This window comes from Diceros bicornis, chromosome 13, assembly GCF_020826845.1.
Source record: "Diceros bicornis minor isolate mBicDic1 chromosome 13, mDicBic1.mat.cur, whole genome shotgun sequence".
Classification (NCBI taxonomy): domain Eukaryota; kingdom Metazoa; phylum Chordata; class Mammalia; order Perissodactyla; family Rhinocerotidae; genus Diceros; species Diceros bicornis.
Window position 1 is genome coordinate 32,722,887 of NC_080752.1, and position 17,415 is coordinate 32,740,301.

Consider the following 17,415-nt stretch of genomic DNA (forward strand, 5'->3'; position numbering starts at 1 on the left):
CACCGCCGGTGCACACGCCCCCTCCCGGGGGGACTCGCGGTTGTGGGGAGGCCGGAGCTCGGAACTCGGGCGGCCCGGCCCACGGTGGGGAAGGACAGAGCGCTCCTTGCGGGAAAGGGGATGGGGCAGGTGGGGATGTGGCGGTGGAGGAGATGGGGTGGGGGTGGAGAGTGAGAGGCACGCGGGGCGCCAGCCCAGCTCCCCGCTGCACATTTCGTACCCACATTTTAAGGAAACGGCCAGCAAGAACTCCATTCCCAAGCACACGCAAGCTTCCCCCTCCCCCGGAGCTCCATCCCCGCTCCCCTCCGGGGCCCCTCTTCCGAGCACCCCTCTCCCCCAAGCACCCACCTCCTCCCCAGCTCCAGCACGCCGCGGGGCGCTAGATCGCCAGGGCGGGGGCTGCCCCACCGCTCCAGGGAGGGGACCGAGGGCCGGCCTTGGAGCAGGCGCCCCCCACCCCCGGCCAGGAGCGCCGCCTCGACCCACTCGCGGCCGCTGCCCGCCGCCCCCGCCCCCCGGGGGGCGTGTCCCCGAAGTGGGGGGCGCGGGAGGCGGAGGGTGCGCCCCCGCCCCCGGCCCAGGCCCCCTCCCGAGCGCGCGGCGAATGGTAGGCTCCATTGAAAGAGTGCCGGGCGGCGCGCGGTGTCCTTCTCCGAGCCGCTCTCGGCGCCGGGGTCTCGGCGATCGCTGCTCCTCCTCCTCCTCCTCCTTTTTCTCCTCCTCCTCCCCGCGCCGCCTCGCAACCGCCGCTGCTCCGGCTGGAGGCGCCGCTGTCATTCCTGCGCCGGAGGAGCCGGCGCTGCCGGTGCCTGGGGGTCGGGGCGCGGGGGAGCCGGGCCGCGGGGACCCAACAGGTAGAGCCGGGGGGGCCCGGCCGCGCGCCCCCCGCGCATCATGCAGCTCTTTGTCACCTCTCTCGCCCCCAGGCCAAAATCCTGAGCATGATGGAAGACAATAAGCAGCTCGCGCTCCGCATCGATGGGGCGGTCCAGTCGGCCAGCCAGGAGGTGACCAACCTGCGAGCCGAGCTCACGGCCACCAACCGGAGACTGGCGGAACTGAGCGGCGGCGGCGGCCCCGGCCCGGGCCCGGGCGCGGCGGCCAGCGCCTCGGCGGCGGCGGCGGACTCGGCGGCCGCGAGCATGGAGAACCACCAGCACGGCGCGCAAGGTAGGGATCGCCCGCGCCCGGGGCGGGGGAGAGGCGGGCGAGCAGCACCGGCCTGGAGGCGGCCGGGCACTCGGTGCTCCCCAGGCCCGGGGCGAACTCGCCGTGCATTGTGGCGTGTAACCCTTTCCGCCCGGCGGCGGCCACCGCTGCTCCCCTGTCGGGAGTTGCAGGCTGCTGTCATTAACGCAAACCCGGGCGCAGTGTGCACGGGTTCACACGGTCACACCGGCCCCGGCCAGCGTGAGCGAGGCGCAGCCGGCGGGTCCCTTCCGGCGGCAGAAAGTGCCCTTTAGCTGGCACACAGCCTGCAGCTCCGCGGGCAAACTTTTCACGCCCGGGCCTTTGCCCCCACCCCCCCGCAGGGGCGAATGCCACAGCTCCCCCCAGTTCCGGAGGCTCCTTCCTTTGGAATGACTCTTTCTCCCGAGAGCGAATCCAGGCTCTGCTGCCGTGTTTGGGGTAGAGGACTGGACTGGTTTGCACTTTTCTCCACGGGTGCCAAATCCCTTGTCTTGGTTGTATCTGGACTTTATTTTCTCCCCATTTGAGATCGCACAGGCAGTGGAACACACTGATGCAACAGTAGATGCTCTGCTCAGCAGGGAGTTAAGATTGCCAGCGAATATAAACACCGAGAGCACTTTCTAGGGAGAAATCTTAGACCTCAAAGGCTGAGTGATGGGCTCCTGGCGAAACGAAGGTGTAGATGGTGGGTTGCAGGGAGCTGCTGCTGGAAGGGGCTCTTTGCAGTTTCAAGGACGAGGGGAAGAAAGACAGCTGGTCTGTGTTGACATTGACAGTGATGAAGCTCTGAATCCCCCTGCAAGGGTTAAAGGTGGAGGAAGCATCCAGAAAATGCACTGTTTGTTTTCTGTGAATTGAAAGCTAAAAGGGTAGGCTGGCTTTTCAGGATTTTTCTTTCTTTCTTTCTTTCTTTTTTTGCCTAATTGCCCTTTAAGAAACGGTGTCACTGGTTATTAATATCATTTGAATTGTAAAGTAAACTGCTGAAATCCAGAACACAACAGAAAAAAAATACCCAGTCCAGGAGGGCCACTTGTATAAATATGTCATTTGATGAAGTATGGGGTACCAATGGCTCAGTGGCTCAAAAGGATTTTCTGGTTTTGTTGTTATTTCAAGAGCTTCTCCTAAGTGTTGAGAGAGTCTGTTTTCTTATTAATGCCCTCTCTCCGTCAGTTTTTGTTTCCTCCTTACTTTCCTGGGGAAGGTGTGCTTTTTTTGGGTGCTAGATGTTAAGCCTGAACATTAGCAGTTTTATGTTGAATTCCAAGTCAGATCTTAACTTGGTACTTCAGGAGTCCGTCAAAAGCCTTAGGCATTGGGGCAGTAATTTGGTACCAAAGTAGCCATGACGTAATGGTGGGAAGGTGTTGTGAGCCTGGTGTTTGCTGCACAGTTTTCAAGGTGGGTATCTGGTTATTCTGTCAATTATCCCTTGCTATGTCATTGTGTTGTGGAAGATGTTCTCCGCTGGTACCTGAGCCAAAAGGGAATGCTTTACTTTTTATAGGCAGGGATGCTTCCAACATTAAGAAATAGCTAAGAACTGGCATTTTGCTAAGAATCAAAAGCCATGGTTAAAGGGGACCGAACAATGCTGGTTTATTTCCCACCGTCTGCCCCTTTCCTCAGCCAAGGAAAAGTTAAGTGGCTTTTATCTGAGTCCTGGGTCTAGTTGCAGGCTGAGCATGCTAAGAAGGTCAGTCCAGCAAGGATCTACACATTCAACTTGGAAATTGAGATGCTTAGCTGATGGTTAAATTGTTGTAATGGAGCCACAGGGGGCTCTTTCCTTTTTCTTTTTTCCTACAAAAATGCACAAGGCTGTGGAAAAGAAAGTGGCTTTTGGATCTCTTGATATCCTTGAAAACACACAAACCCAGCAGTCCCTCATGCTCTCAGGAGCATGCCTGCCCATGTCAGTGGCTGGCTGTGGGTGGTTGGATGAAGGATGTTCTTGAATTTTCCTCTGTGTACCCCTGGTATTTTTCAAAACCTTTACTCGGGGGCATTTAGTGATTTTATAATCAGAAAATAAAATGTTAAAGGTTTTCACTCAACTTAATTGTTGGCCACATATCCTTCTAAATTGATGTGAGTTTAAACTGATGTGATGCTTGAAAAGAAAACAGCCCCCCATATAACTCCAGTGGGGCATCATTTACTATATTATCTATAGCGATAGTATTTCAATCCAGTACTTTTTCCATTATTTGGCTTCTGTGAGTTTTTGGGGTTTTGTTTTTATTTTGTTTTGTTTTTCTTATGACCTGTGGCAGCGTTCTGCTAGAGCAAAAACCCTGTGCAGAGGTGGTCTGGTAGTTTCTTCTGCTAGTGCTTTTGTATTCCTAAAGGAAAGTGTTGGGTTCTCTCAAGTTAATTTTAACGTCTGGTTGAATGGTTTCCTCATGCTTCTTCATAATATACCTCCAGGAAGGCTCACAGAAGCTCATCTCCTGGCTTTTCCTGACTGTTCTTCCAAATTAGTCTTCTGTTTTCATTTTGTCTGTGTTGGTGCGATTCGATGGGCCCAAACTCTATGAGCATTTAGTGCTATTGAGTTATCACTTTTCAAATCAAGGTTTCAAATGAAATGAGTATCTTTCAAAATGCAACTGTATAAGTCATCTTTTAACTAGAGGGCATTATGCACATATCAAATGCATGCTAATGCGCTTTTAATAATATTAGCACAAATGGTTAGGGGAATAGTCACCTTTTGCTCTCCCTACCAAGAAACTGTTAGATTCATTTTCAAATTTTTTTGTTGAAAAAAGTTTTTTTTAATGAATTCATCAAGCTCATCAATCCACCATTGGATGTTTTGTTCCAGTGGTGATATCTGACCACAGGTAAGTTGATGAAGAAAACTTAGGTTTTTCTAGAAGTTTAATGCAATGTGTCAGTTACACAAACTATTAACTTGGTTGGTACCCTCTGTGAGCTGGCATGGTTGCTATGTAACAGAGTCTAGAAAGTGAACTGCTGAAAATCTGGGCTTTCGACCCTTTGCAGGATCTTCTTGTGGCATCTGTGTTGAGAGAACACTTGGCAGCCGGCCCATCTTCTCTCTCCCTGCTTCAAGTGAGTTGGATAATCCCTAATGACGATGCTGGCAAACAGTGCAGAGGGCATCCGTGCAGGGTGGCACATTTCACAGCTCCGGAGCTGCCTCTGGGGTCGGTGGGGTCAAAATTGCCTCTGACAGGTGGACAGAAGGAGGCTTGGAAAGAACAGAGCCAGGCGTTTGTTCCAATTCATCTTGGTGGTGGTAGCCAGAGAACGGATTTGTTTAAAGTAACATTTCTAAGCTGTTTTCCTCGGCGTAACATCTCTGCGAAATGTGTTTAAAATGCTTGCTGTTCTATGAGGGGAAAATATAGCAGTTTGTTTCTCTGAAAATGTTTTATCTGATGAATGACTAATATTAGATTCAATTGGTTGCTTTGCTATGCAGAGAATAAGACAATTAAGCTCCATTGTACCCAATTCGAATAGGTGTTAACTATATGTAACATAAAATACTTATGCTCAGTAGGATGTATACCTATTGCCATTAGTTTGTGGGTTTTTGGGGTTTTTTAAAGGAAATCATTGTATTTATATGCCTATGCAAATGGAAGTGCGAAGAGCGTCTTTCTTTGGTGTTGAGGACTTACTGCCTACTGCATTTGTTAGGATGGGGATGGGGAAAAGGGTCATTTTCCTTTGTAAGTTTCCGTGCATAGGTGCAAGTTTAATTTTTTCTTCTCAGATGTTAAAATAGGCTGTTACTTCAGGTCTGACTGCTCTTATCTAGCATTGCTACAACACTGGAAACTCTTTGGTGAAGTATAAATTACCTTTGGACTGAATTGACTGTGTGAGTAGTCTGCAGAGATGCTAGACACTGTTACTTTGCAAAATAAGTTCTGTCTTTTGGCATCCTCTTCCCCATTCATTCTGCCTCTGCTCTCGTCTTCCCAAGTAGACTTTTATCTTTTTTGAGAAAGAGAATTTTCACATAGCAGAGAGGATGGAAGAAAATGTGGCGACATCTCTGGGGCCTTCTGTTAGCTTGCCCCTCCCTAAGTTACAGAGCTCATCAAGTCTCATAGGTCTCGGTTTTCCAGCCATATCAATGGGCTGAAAGAGACATGTGTATCTTTTCCTAATCTAGTGGGCTGTCATGAGATGGGGTTACCAAGTTCTTCCTGAAAATCATCACGCATGGTCACAAAGAGATTATTTACAGATCAGTACAGTGTGGTTGAAATTAGTTATTGATTGGCTATTATTTACTGTCTTTCCATTGTCTTTGGAAAATGCCTTTGGAGGATCCCTTAAGTCAAGTTTCTGGTTCTGGTTAATTTCATGCTTCCAACATTTCATGATTTACTGAGGTTTTTCATGACTTCTTTGATATTAACCAGAAGTCTAAGCCCATCTGATTTTTATAATGAGAGCCTGCTCACATATCCTCCCAGAGTAAGTAAGGCAAGACATCTTCTCCCCATTCCTTTACCCCTGTACTCCCAAAGACTGCTGCCCCCTTTCAGGAATCCTGTAGGTTATAATTTGTGACTTCTTGGCTGTCAGGGAGCTTGCGGCAGATGGGCTTGGCAGGTGGGGAGAGCTTGTTGGAACGCCGCCTGCTCACGGTGCAAGTCATATGGGGCCCAGAAGGTCAGGCTTGGGGTCTTGGCCGTATTCATTGCATATTTTATTTATATTTATTCCTGAGTTATATTGCTAAGGAAAGTGAAATCAACGTGAATTCCTCAGTTCTTTTCAGACCTCTTCCAGGATTGGTTTGTGTGAGCATTAGTGCCTGGCTTCTTACCCGCTGCCATCCCTCAGGCAAGAACGGAACTCATTCTGCCCGCTGAGGCCAGGGAATGGATTTTTAAGTGATCTTGTAAATGAAAATTAGTCCGTACTGTTTGGGCTGGATATTAGGGCGAGTAACACATGGGATGACAAGGGGTGCCACCAACAGCAGCCATTGCAATATCTTAGTCATCTGAAAGGCAGGCAAAGCGGGTTCAGGAAGAATCATTTAGGAAAAGCCAATAGAGTGACCTGAAGCCAAGAGAGTGGCCATCCATTGTGGCAGATTGTACCTGATGGTTCAGAGGAGGTAAGAGTCCCGCTGGCCCACCTTCAATGTTACCGTCTTCGGTGTCCCCTGCCAGGCCCATCTCGATTGTGAAGAAGCTGGAGGTAGACCAGAGAAAGTAACTTCTTCTTCCTCCCCATGTGGTTGGATGAGACCAGAACATTCTTTCTTGTTTGATGCAACCTCATATGTAAGCAGTGGAGTCCAGGTTGTGCTCTGTGAGCATTCCTGCTTCCCCCTTGGAATCGTGAGCTGCTGGAAGGATGAAAGAAGCTGAACCTAGTTTTAATGAGTTTGGCAAGAACAACTGTTTGAGCAGGTGGCTTCTGTGTGGCGGGAAATCATCGGTTCTAAATTTGTTTTGGTGTCTTTGTTGCCTTGGCCTTGCCGAACCTTTGGGTCAGACTTCTGCAAAGCTCCTGTCCCCTTCACCCTCTGATGAATTGAGACCCTAGCGTGATAGTTCAGATGGAGCTTGTAATAGGCAGTTCTGCAAGCAAAGAGCCCCCCAGGCCTCTAGGCTCCCCTTCTTCCATGTGCAGTTGGGCTGGGAAGATGGAGAGAAGTGGGAGAATGAGACCGTGCCCAGCTCCCATCCCCTCATCCTCTCCCATCAGAGCAAGGGCTGCAGTGCCTCTGTGGGGATGTAAAGGCCTTCCGTTCTCAATATTTTCTCAGCTCTACAGACTGTTTGAAGTAATGTGAATCATTAAGAGCAAAGTGCCCTCTAAGGAAGGTGGGTCCAGAGCTAATATTTTATACTTATCTTTGTCACTTGATTATAGTCCTCCGAGCTCACCTCTTGGGTACGTCATAAGACACTAGATGTTCTGGAACCTTCCTGACGCCATGTAGTTTTCTTCTTCTTGGTGATGGTGAATAGTTCAACGTAGGACCAAATGAGAACTAGTTTCAGTGCTCTTGCCAAACTTTTCAATAAATAATAATAAGAAGAACTTACAGCATAGCAAGTATTGTCACGAGAGCTTGATATGCGTAACTGAACCCTGAGCCCAATGAGGTGGCAACTCTCAGGCCCATTTTTCAAAAGAGGAAACTGAGACTTGGAGAGGGTAAGTCGCTTGTCTGCCACAACGTAGTGATGACTCCAGTGGTGACGGTAACCGCAAGCTTTGACATCACCTTTACTCAGATGCTGTTCTAAGTGCTTTTCTGCATTAATGCATTTGATTAATGCATTCAGTCCTCATAATGACTTATGAGGCAGATTCCATCCTTGCACCCGTTTTACATACAAGAAAACTAAGGCACAGGAATGATATGATAATTGCCAAAGGGCATACAGCCATTAAGTGACCCAGCTCTGGCTCCAGAGTCCATGCTCTTACTCATTCGACCTTGATGCCCAGGGTCACTCAGCTGGCAGTGACTGGTCCAGGTCCCACCATGCCTCTCTGCTATTTAAACCTGTGTTGTCTCCTAAGTCAGAAACATCCTTTGGTTTGTTATATTAGGAAGGTTGGGGGAGCTATAGGCTTGTCTCCATTCTTGATTAATGTTTCCCTAAAGTGATGGTAGTTTTTGGGTCTTTAGGGTGAAATCTTATGGTTGAGAGTTAGGGGAGCAGGAGTGCCTCTCACTTAGGTGTGAGAGAAACTGACAAAGAGAGAACTGGATCCTGCTGGCAGGGTTAGCATCCAGGGGTCACCTGTCACCAGTGGAAAGAACCATTTTGACCCTGGGCTTGGGGCCTCCTATTTTTTGGACTTTACGTGCTTTCTCTCTCTCAGGAAGGATGATTCCAGGCAAAGGTGGAAATTTGTGGTCCTCTTATTCTCTATCCACCCCAAGTTCCTTCCCTTTCCCGGGGTTGTCTCCCTGTGGCCTCAGTCGTGTCCAGTGGCCCAAGACTCCACCCAACAAAGGACTGGTTAACTTCTTACAGATTCCCTTAAACTAGAGTTTCTCAGCCTCGGCGCTGTTGACATTTGGGGCAGGACAATTCTTTGCTGGGGGGAGGCTGTTGTGCGCATTGTAGGATGTTGAGCAGCATCCCTGCCCTCTGCCCACTAGATGCCAGTAGAACCCCCTACACCCCAGTTGCGACAACCAAAATGTCTACAGAAGTTGCCAGGTGTCCACTGGGGGCTAAAATCGTCCCCAGTTGAGAACTGCAACTCTTGCTGAGCAGTAGGGGACCTAGTTGTGAGTCCTAGAAGGACAGTCTGTGAGAGCAGAGTTTTGTCTGTTTTCTGCTCCATTCACAGCACCTAGAACAGTGCCTGGCACATAGCAAGAGCCCAGTAAATACTTACTGAGTGAATGAATGGATGAATCCACGATTAGTAAATTACAGAGTGTGCAGAATTTGGTCTACTTATCAACTTATACAGGGTATCATGAAGATCACCGATTTAACGACAGATGATTTTAATTGAGTGTATACTTACTATAGGCCAACCTGTTCTAAACCCTTTGCCTGTATCACTTCAATTAATCCTTTAAACTACCTTCTGAGGTGAGTACTGTGCTGTTTTACAGCTGAGAAAATTGAGGCACAGAAAGGTTATGTGACTTGCCCAGGGTCACTGAGCTGGCACATGGCAGAGCAAGGATACAAATACAAGTAAATGTGACTTCAGAGACTGCCTGCTGTCCCAACCAGGAGGCTGTACCACTTTGCACAGTATTTTCCATTCCTGCCCAAGAAATCATTTTTGTTCTGAAGCTGACATTGTGTCAATTATAATTAGGATTTGCATGTCAGACACTAAGTCATTCATCATAAATCCTCAGAGCTCTGCTGTATGAAATATGCTTTGTCACTGCTGGAGGATCTGTAGCCAGGAAAGACTGGTGTCTGGCCGGAGGTATGAGGGCAGCTTCGTGGCTGAGCCTTGTTCAAATGTGGGAATCTCCCTTCTCTCTAACTCACTGCTGGGCTTCGGCTGGAGAGAGTCAGAGAGGACTTGAATGTCTTTCCTTTCTGAGAAAGGGGACGGTGGACTCTGGAGCTTCTTAGCAGGGGTTTGACTCATCCTTAGAAAAAGGGATGTTCCAAGATCGGAATGGAGGAGGTGGCGAGACTTTCGAGATTGTTCGAGAATATAGTAATAGCAATAGCCAGCGTTTGTCGAGCCTCTTCTCGGCTTTCCCAGACACTGTGCAGTGTGCTCGCTGAACATTTCTCATCTCACTTTCATATCACAGTGAGTTAGGTAACGTTATCACCTCCATTCTACAGAGGAAAACATGGAGGCTTAAAAAGGTTAGGTTGCTTGTCTAAGCTCTGGAAAGTGGTCACCTGCAAAGAGAGGAACAGGGGATTAGAACACAAATTCAACTGATCCTGGAGCCTGCCCGCTTCACTGTGACAAGAACATCGAGATGTCATGGCCGGGCGGCACAAAGACAGGCCAGTATGGTGGTTTTGTCTTTTTGCTTCCATGCCCACCCTCCCCACTCTCTCTCTTCTTTTCTTCCTTCCTTCTTTCTCTCTTCCCTCCGTCTCCATCTGTCCTGAGAGACTGGGCACGTAGGTTCAGGGACCACAGGTTTCATAAGATATGGACTGAGTAATCTTGGAGCTCACAGTCTAGTAGGTGTGACTGACATGGAAACATAATTACATTTATAATAAAGGTCTAGACAGGTGTACTGGGAAGATAGACGATGAAGTGACAAATATGGAAGCCTTCACAGATCTGCACGATAGTGGCAATAGGTAATAAAAGCATGCTGGGAAAATACATTAATTTCACTACTAAAGGTTAAAACTGTCCACGAGAAATTATTAAAAAGTACAACTTTTGGGATAAGTTGGGATTGGACACTGCAGGGAATAGTTGCTGGCTGGGACCTTCTCTCCCCAAAGAGCATTTCTTATGGAGAAGGAAGATGTGGATGATACAGGGTTTAGATCTCAACTTTTTTTTGCCCCTAAAGAGAACAAGAAAAGATCTGAATTTCAGTGTGGGCGTAGCCCTGCATCTTTTAAAATAAGCTCACTCCTTGTATTATCTTCCTGGCTAAGGCTGGGGCTTCTTGTCAGCTGCAACAAATGAATTAGTTTATTTTCCTTGATTAACTTGAACTTGTTTTAAACCATTGAACATGGTGTATTTGCTTTAATTCAGTAAGTGCAACTTGGAGCACAGTGGGATTTATGCCACCTTTTTTCTCCCCATTCTTGTCATTTGAAATTCTGTACTCACCCTTTCTTTTTTTTTTTTTTTAATTGATGTTTTAATAGTTTTTAACATTGTGAAATTTTGGGTTGTACATTTTTGTTTGTCCATCATCATATATATGACTCCCTTCACCCCTTGTGCCCACCCCCCACCCCCATTGCCTCTGGTAACCACAATACAGTTTTCTCTGTCCATGTGTTGGTTTATATTCCACATATGAGTGAGATCATACAGTGTTTGTCTTTCTCCTTCTGGCTTATTTCACTTAACATAATACCCTCCAGGCCCATCCATGTTGTTGCAAATGGAACGATTTTGTCTTTTTTTTATGGCTGAGTAGTATTCCATTGTATGTATATACCACATCTTCTTGATCCAATCGTCAGTCGAGGGACACTTAGGTTGCTTCCACTTCTTGGCTATGGTGAATAATGCTGCAATGAACATAGGGGTGCATAAGCCTCTTTGGATTGTTGATTTCAGGTTCGTTGGATAGATTCCCAGTAGTGGGATGGCTGGATCATAGGGCATCTCTGTTTTTAATTCTTTGAGGAATCTCCATACCGTTTTCCATAGAGGCTGCACCAGTTTGCATTCCCACCAGCTGTGTATGAGGGTTCCTGTTTCTCCAACATTTGTTGTTTTTTGTCTTGGTGATTATTGTGCTCACCCTTTCTCGATGACAACAAGGTATGAAATTTAGAAATTTGATACTGACCCTGGAGAGTGCAGTTGTGGTACCATACAGCGTGATAAATGATGGCTGGGGAGAACTGATCTGTGATTATGTGTATATTGATTATCTTAATTAAAGTGTTCATCAAGTGGATTGTTTTTCCTATTCCTACAAGGTCTACTATGTGAAGCAAGAAAAAATGGGAATATTCGACACATCTTGAATTTGGGAGTTAACAGAGAGGCAAAGCCTGGCTACCATCTTGTGGAGACTGTCAGCTGGCAGACGTGCTCTGATTGATCTGTTCGCAATTTGACGTGGTACTGGGCAGCCCTTCTGGAGCAAGGAGGCATGTTTAAGTCTTAGTGGAAGTCCTGTGGAGAAGGATCATGATTCCATGGTTGGCTATTCAACAGTCTGGGTCATTGTCCTTGGCCAATAGCATAGAACCTTGTTAAAACTCAGCTGGTCAACACATGGGTTGATTCCACCATGGGCCAACTCAAAACCCACCCTCCAATACTTTCAGTGTTATAATCTTGCCTCTAAAGCGAGAGCTTGGTCTACCACCCTCAGCTCACACAGCCAATGCTTGCTGCCTTTTTCCAGGATTCCACTGCATTTATGCACTCTTCTTCTTTCCTTTGCACCCAGGAGGGCACTAGGGAAGCACCACAGCTCATCACTACCCAGTCTTTGTGGTATACAAAGACGTTCACAGCATTGTCTCCATGCACCCTACCAGCTGGCCCATGTGACTGAATTGAGGTAGACACAGTAATCTACTTATCAGATATGGAAACTGAGGCACAGTGATTTAAGCTGATTTGTCCAAGATTGTTGAGCTGGTCATTGAACCAAATTCTCCTCTCTTTCTCCCACTGCAAGATCAGGCTCAGTTGTGCAGTGGTGGAAGGGGGCTGCCCTGTAGCTTATGATTGGGTGAGGTCCCTCTTAGGTAAGGGCCACCCTTTCTTGTAAGGGCTGGATGGTGACACCATCACCCAAGACTGTGCTCTCATCCTCTGAGCCCCCGTGTCCAATGTCTGCCCATGGTGAAGGGAGAATCTAGTTTTACAAATTTAGTCCCATTTTTTACACTAAGTTTTTTCATCATCTCAGTGGAGTTTTACAATCATTTGACTGCTCTTCCAATGACCTATCTTCTTAATGCCTCGGCTTAGAGTTTCTCCTCTTCTAGCCTCCCTATCAAGTAGTTAGGGATCTGTAAACCAGGGCGGGCTTGCACCAGGGGAACTTCCTGTTGATTTCGATGAACCGGATCTGTGAATGACTGTCCTATGGAGGAGAACCTTTTGCACCTGACCCCACCATCATTTAGGATTTTTGAATATGGGAAGCACAGCTGTGTGGAGACCTATGGTCTTAGCGTGTGGATGTGGCTACTCTCCAAGTTTTGGGGGTAAGATTTAGCCCTTACAATAAATCTGCCTTATTTCTCTTTTTTCCACTATCCCTTCCGGGAGACTCCATTAAACCTTTAGGATCTCCTTTATCAGGGTCTTTGGGTTAATATGCAACCAAAACATGTCAGTTTAAATTCTTCACCTAATCTGTTGGCTGCGTAGGCGCATGTTCTCACTTCTGCCATGGCCGTAACTGCCCAAACAGTAGGTGGACTTCCTGCTGCTCCAGGTTGGTGCCTAGACTTTGTACTCAGGCCAAAAGTGTGGCAGAAAATTCAGGGAAGATCAGAATAGGGTCTTTTGCCGTGCATCTTAGAGGAAGGAGCGTATCGACCCGGAGGCCTCTGCAGTGCAGCAGACAACCAGCTGTGGTTAACTGACTCCTGAGCAGCTAAACCAACGGCTGGCTGATAGTCTGATCTCTGTATTAATTTCAGTGCAACTTGCATTCAGTACAACAAGGAACATTTGGGCTTCCTAAACCTCTGACAGCAAAACAGAAATAATATACATTTGAATTACTTGAAGATCTATTTATAATGGGCTCTAGAAAAGCAGGAAGTGTTTTTAAGGATCAACATGTTTTGGTGCTTTTGAGTTTTAGACTTGTATTAGTATTAAACATTTAAGACTCTCCCACTGCCAATGGATACTAGAGTTGTGTGCGTAGACGAAAACGCTTCTTGATGAAAACACTTCTTGATTCCATTTGGAGTTCACTTCAGTGCTTCCTCTTTCTGATTTGAATAATGGAGGTAGTGTAGGAGTTGGCAAACTTTTTCTGTAAAAGGTCAGATAGTAAATATTTTAGGCTGTGGGGCCAGAGTATCTGTCACAACTCCTCAACCCTGCTGATGCGAAAGCAGCCATAGACAATAGGTAAATGAATAGGCGTGGTTGCGTTCCAATAAAACTTTATTTACAAAAACATGCGCCCCTTGGGCTATAGTTTGCCAACCCCTGAACTTGTGGCTCTCTTTCATTTGCCTTCTGACCCATTTACATCCAGCACCTTCACGATGCTCGGCACACAGGAGGAGCTTAATAAATGGTGACTGAATGAGTAAGCTAGTGAATTAGATGTGAGCGATAAAACTGCTAGATTACAGTGTTAAACGAGCAGAAACGAGAAAATTACTAGGGGTGTAATGGTTAACAGACAAGAGAAAGAGACATTTGTTGGCAACTCCGTGGTTTGAGGTGAAGTTGCTTGTATTTAGTCATCATCACTGGCCTGAAAAGAACTGTGAAGGGACAAAGCGTCATCAGTCACGGTGAGATACAGGCGAGACGCTTGGCATGTGAGCCTCAGTCTCCTTATATATGAAATGAAGAAGTCACTTCCATCTTTGAGATAGTAGAGCAGATATATGGATTTAAGGAAGTGAGTCAGACCCTATCCAGATCCTGGCAACATGACTTCAGTGTTGTAGGACCTTACAGCTCTCAGTTTCCACATCTGTAACAAGACGCCGATAATGCCTCCATTGTGGGGTGATTGGGATGATGTAATGCAGGGTTTCTCAACCTCTGTACTGTGGACATTCTCTGCCAGAAGATGCTTTGCTGTGGGATGTTGCCCTGTACATTGTAGAGTGTTTAGCAGCATCCCTGGTCTCTATCACTAAATGCTGGTAGCACCCCCATAATGTGACGACCAAGAAGGTCTTCACATGTTGCCCAATGTTTTCCGCTGGGGGGGGAATCACTCTCTGGGTAGGAACCACTGGTTTCATGGAATAAGCCATACTGTGCCTGGCGGAAAGCTTGGTAGACTTTGGGATTTCATAGATAGAACTCTTCATTATTAATAGCATATTGTATTATTGAACACTGAATTTTCCCACCTGTGAGTGAAATTCTCTTTATTTCTCCAGCTGATTTTTGTCTCCCAGAGGCAAGATTGCATATTTTTGTTCTAGACACCAGGTTTTTCTCTTGATATTTCTGTCTTGCTTAGAGGCCTTGCTCCTGGGAGGAACCAAACTTCCAACTATGTCCTGTTGAGTATGCTTTCCAGCACTTTTAACACCATCTACCCTAGACTCGTATTTGAGGTTGTGGTCAGAATCCATAAATGGTTCATATAAGAAATCATCCAGATGTCTGCAACATGAACAGACAGGGAGGGCTAAGAACTGAAAAGCTTAACTCACAAAGGCTGGCAGGCTGAGATAGTAGGCTGTACTCAGAGGAAACAGATAATGTACCCTAAACTAGCATCAACAAAATGATCACTTCCCTAGTGAGCATGTACGTGCTTCTAACATTAGCCAAGGGCCAGTTTTCAATGGTTTAAACTTTAGCCAAGATGGGTATTCCATACCATCAGTTTTTGTCTGGATTTAATGATTTTGCCATCCATATTCCTACTGGAACAGTGGTTCCCAGTTTTTACATATACTGTTCGTAGTGATGGAGAGAGAGAAAAAGAGAGAGAGATTGAATGAATGAATTCTGACCCCTAATATTAGTAGTTTTTTTTTTCTATTTGAGAAAATACATAAATGCAAAAGAGTACAATGAATTCAGCAGCATTGCCAAATGGATGCTGCTTTTGCATCTGCATATATTTGAAAAATAATGGTATATACATGCAAGAAAAATGATTCATTCTGTCCACATGCAGCACGTTGGAGGCCTTCGGATTTTGGACTTCCTGTAAGTTGCTCTCTCTGGCCACCCAGAGTCTCTGGCCCACAGGTTGGGAACTGCTGCTATTGAATGCATCTGGACATGTGTGTTCAGCCCCGTTCAGCGTGGTCCTCAACAATGTCATGTACAGTTGGGTGCTTGATAAATGCCTTGGAAAATTATGGCTACTGCCCCGGCCTTTGAGTCTTCTGCTGATTTAAAGAGATCTTCTGTTTCTCAAACTCAGCTCTGCCTCACTGTGACACAATCCGATCAATCTATGTCTTGGGCCCTTAACTTTAAGAAAAACTCTCCTTTATTTCTGCAAAAATTTCTTCAATGACTTGCTGGCATGAATATTGGAAAGCACCAGTTATAGGCAGAATAACAGAACTGGCCCTAAACTATTTGCTTAGCCAACTGCCATTGCTAACTAGCGTCATCCTGCCCCATCTCCAGCTAACTCTTAAAACCCCTCAAGCATGTGATCCATCATATCATTTTCTCATTTATGCCAGCACTGGATAATGGCCTAATCTCTCCAGCAGCATTCAGATTTATTAGAGAAGATGGCATTTACAAAATCATTTCACTGTTCCACTGCAAACACCCTACATGGGTATGCAGTTTCATATTATAAACCTTCCTTTTAACAATGGTTTATTACCTGCAATTAAAATCACCTGGAAGACCCAAGTAAATGGTTTTCATTTCTTTTCTTTTGTGTTTGGTTAATATTTGGCTGGTGGGCCACCTATGTCTTAGGAGTGAACATTAGAGAGAGGCAGGTTTCCGATCACAGAAGGCCAACCTTGCCAAGGATGAGAGCTGTGCAGGGGACAGGGTCATCACCAGAGCCTGGATGACCATCTGCCAGGCACGTTGGCAAAGCAACTCCCGCACTAGGTTTGGAATTCAGGAGAAAACAATATGCAGAACACCAAGCATGAACTGGTTGAGAGGAACCTTCCCTTTATTGTTTTTTGCGTTCAGATTGGCCATGGAAGAAAATGAAAAGGTTAGCAGCCACCGAATGCCGTCATTTGGGTACAACCCAGAGAAGTGTTGAGAGCCAGTAATTACGAGGAACAGGCCTCACTGGCTTTTGCTGTAATGACTGGTTTGAATAAACTAAGATGCCGATACAGGTAAGTTCAACATTTATAGCACAGGACAGAAATCTCTGGAGTCCATTGCCGGGATGCAGATCTGGTTCTCTTAACACTTCTTAGCTGTGAGAGGTGTGCAAGCTGCCTTACAGTCTAGGCCTCAGTTTCCTCCTAGGATAACACTAATCCTGACATCCCAGGGTTGTTGTGAGTCCACAGGAGAGGGTGTGTGTGAAGGGCTAAGCACAGTGCCCGGCACTTGCTAAGTCCTCCATAATTGTTGTAGAGGTTGTAAATGGGTGCCGTAAACCTGCGCAAATGGACGGCCTCCCAGCAGGCCCCGGGGAGGGAGGCTGGGCTGGTGCTTCTGTTTATTTGTTCAATTAGCAATCATTAAGCACGTTTCCTGATTGACAGGCACGGTGATGGGCTCTAAGGTGCTGGCCTTCTGCTGGAAGCCAGAGGAGGAAAGAACAGCAGGGGGAAGGGCCCGGCATGGGACCCAAGAGGAGTGGATTCCAGCCCTGACTGTAGGACTGAGAGACCAATGGGAAACGAAAAGGGAAGTTCCAGATTCCACGGTGGCTTTGATGCCACCTGTATGACCAGAGAAATGGGTCACGTCACTCCCACCTCCATCCCCCATGACTTGTGAGAGGCGTCCTTAGAAGCTGGGATGTTGGGCCAGTCAAAATGAGCTCATTGCCTAAGACCTTGCTGAAGTCCCTCCCATTTCTGAATTTCTACAACTTGTGGCCTTTAACGATATCACCGACTCTGTCAGTTCTACCTTAGAGAATATCTTAAAGTAGACGGCTTGTTTAGTTTGGGGAATATTGTCTTTCCTGGCTTAAGGACAGAGAAGGTAAGCCTGTGACTCTGCAGTAGACGTGTGTAGGAGAGGGGCTGGAAAATTGGGGTGGGGACAAGACGGCAGCACCAGAGAAAAGCACCCGTGTGGGTTATGGACTCACAGAATGTCTATACTACACTTGAAGGGAAATTGATGACCAGCTCCTCCAGCCTTCGTTTTCCCATTGGAGAAACTGAGGCCAGAAAGCACAAGTGAGCTGACTGAGGCCGCATAGCACTTTGTAGCAGAGCCCAGGCCAGACTGGTGATG

At 46.8% G+C, this 17,415-nt stretch overlaps 1 protein-coding gene across 2 annotated transcripts in view; it reads left to right on the top strand.

The window, feature by feature from the left end:
- The first annotated feature begins 758 nt into the window (after window positions 1–758).
- KAZN (kazrin, periplakin interacting protein) overlaps window positions 759–17,415 on the top strand; it is a 447,423-nt gene continuing 430,766 nt past the window's right edge. The window contains exon 1 of one of the 2 annotated variants that reach the window (XM_058552953.1): window positions 759–1,173. In XM_058552953.1, the coding sequence (XP_058408936.1) occupies window positions 945–1,173 (229 nt within the window). In that variant the 5' untranslated portion in view covers window positions 759–944. The remainder of the gene's footprint in view (window positions 1,174–17,415) is intronic. The other variant, XM_058552952.1, reaches the window with a different exon arrangement.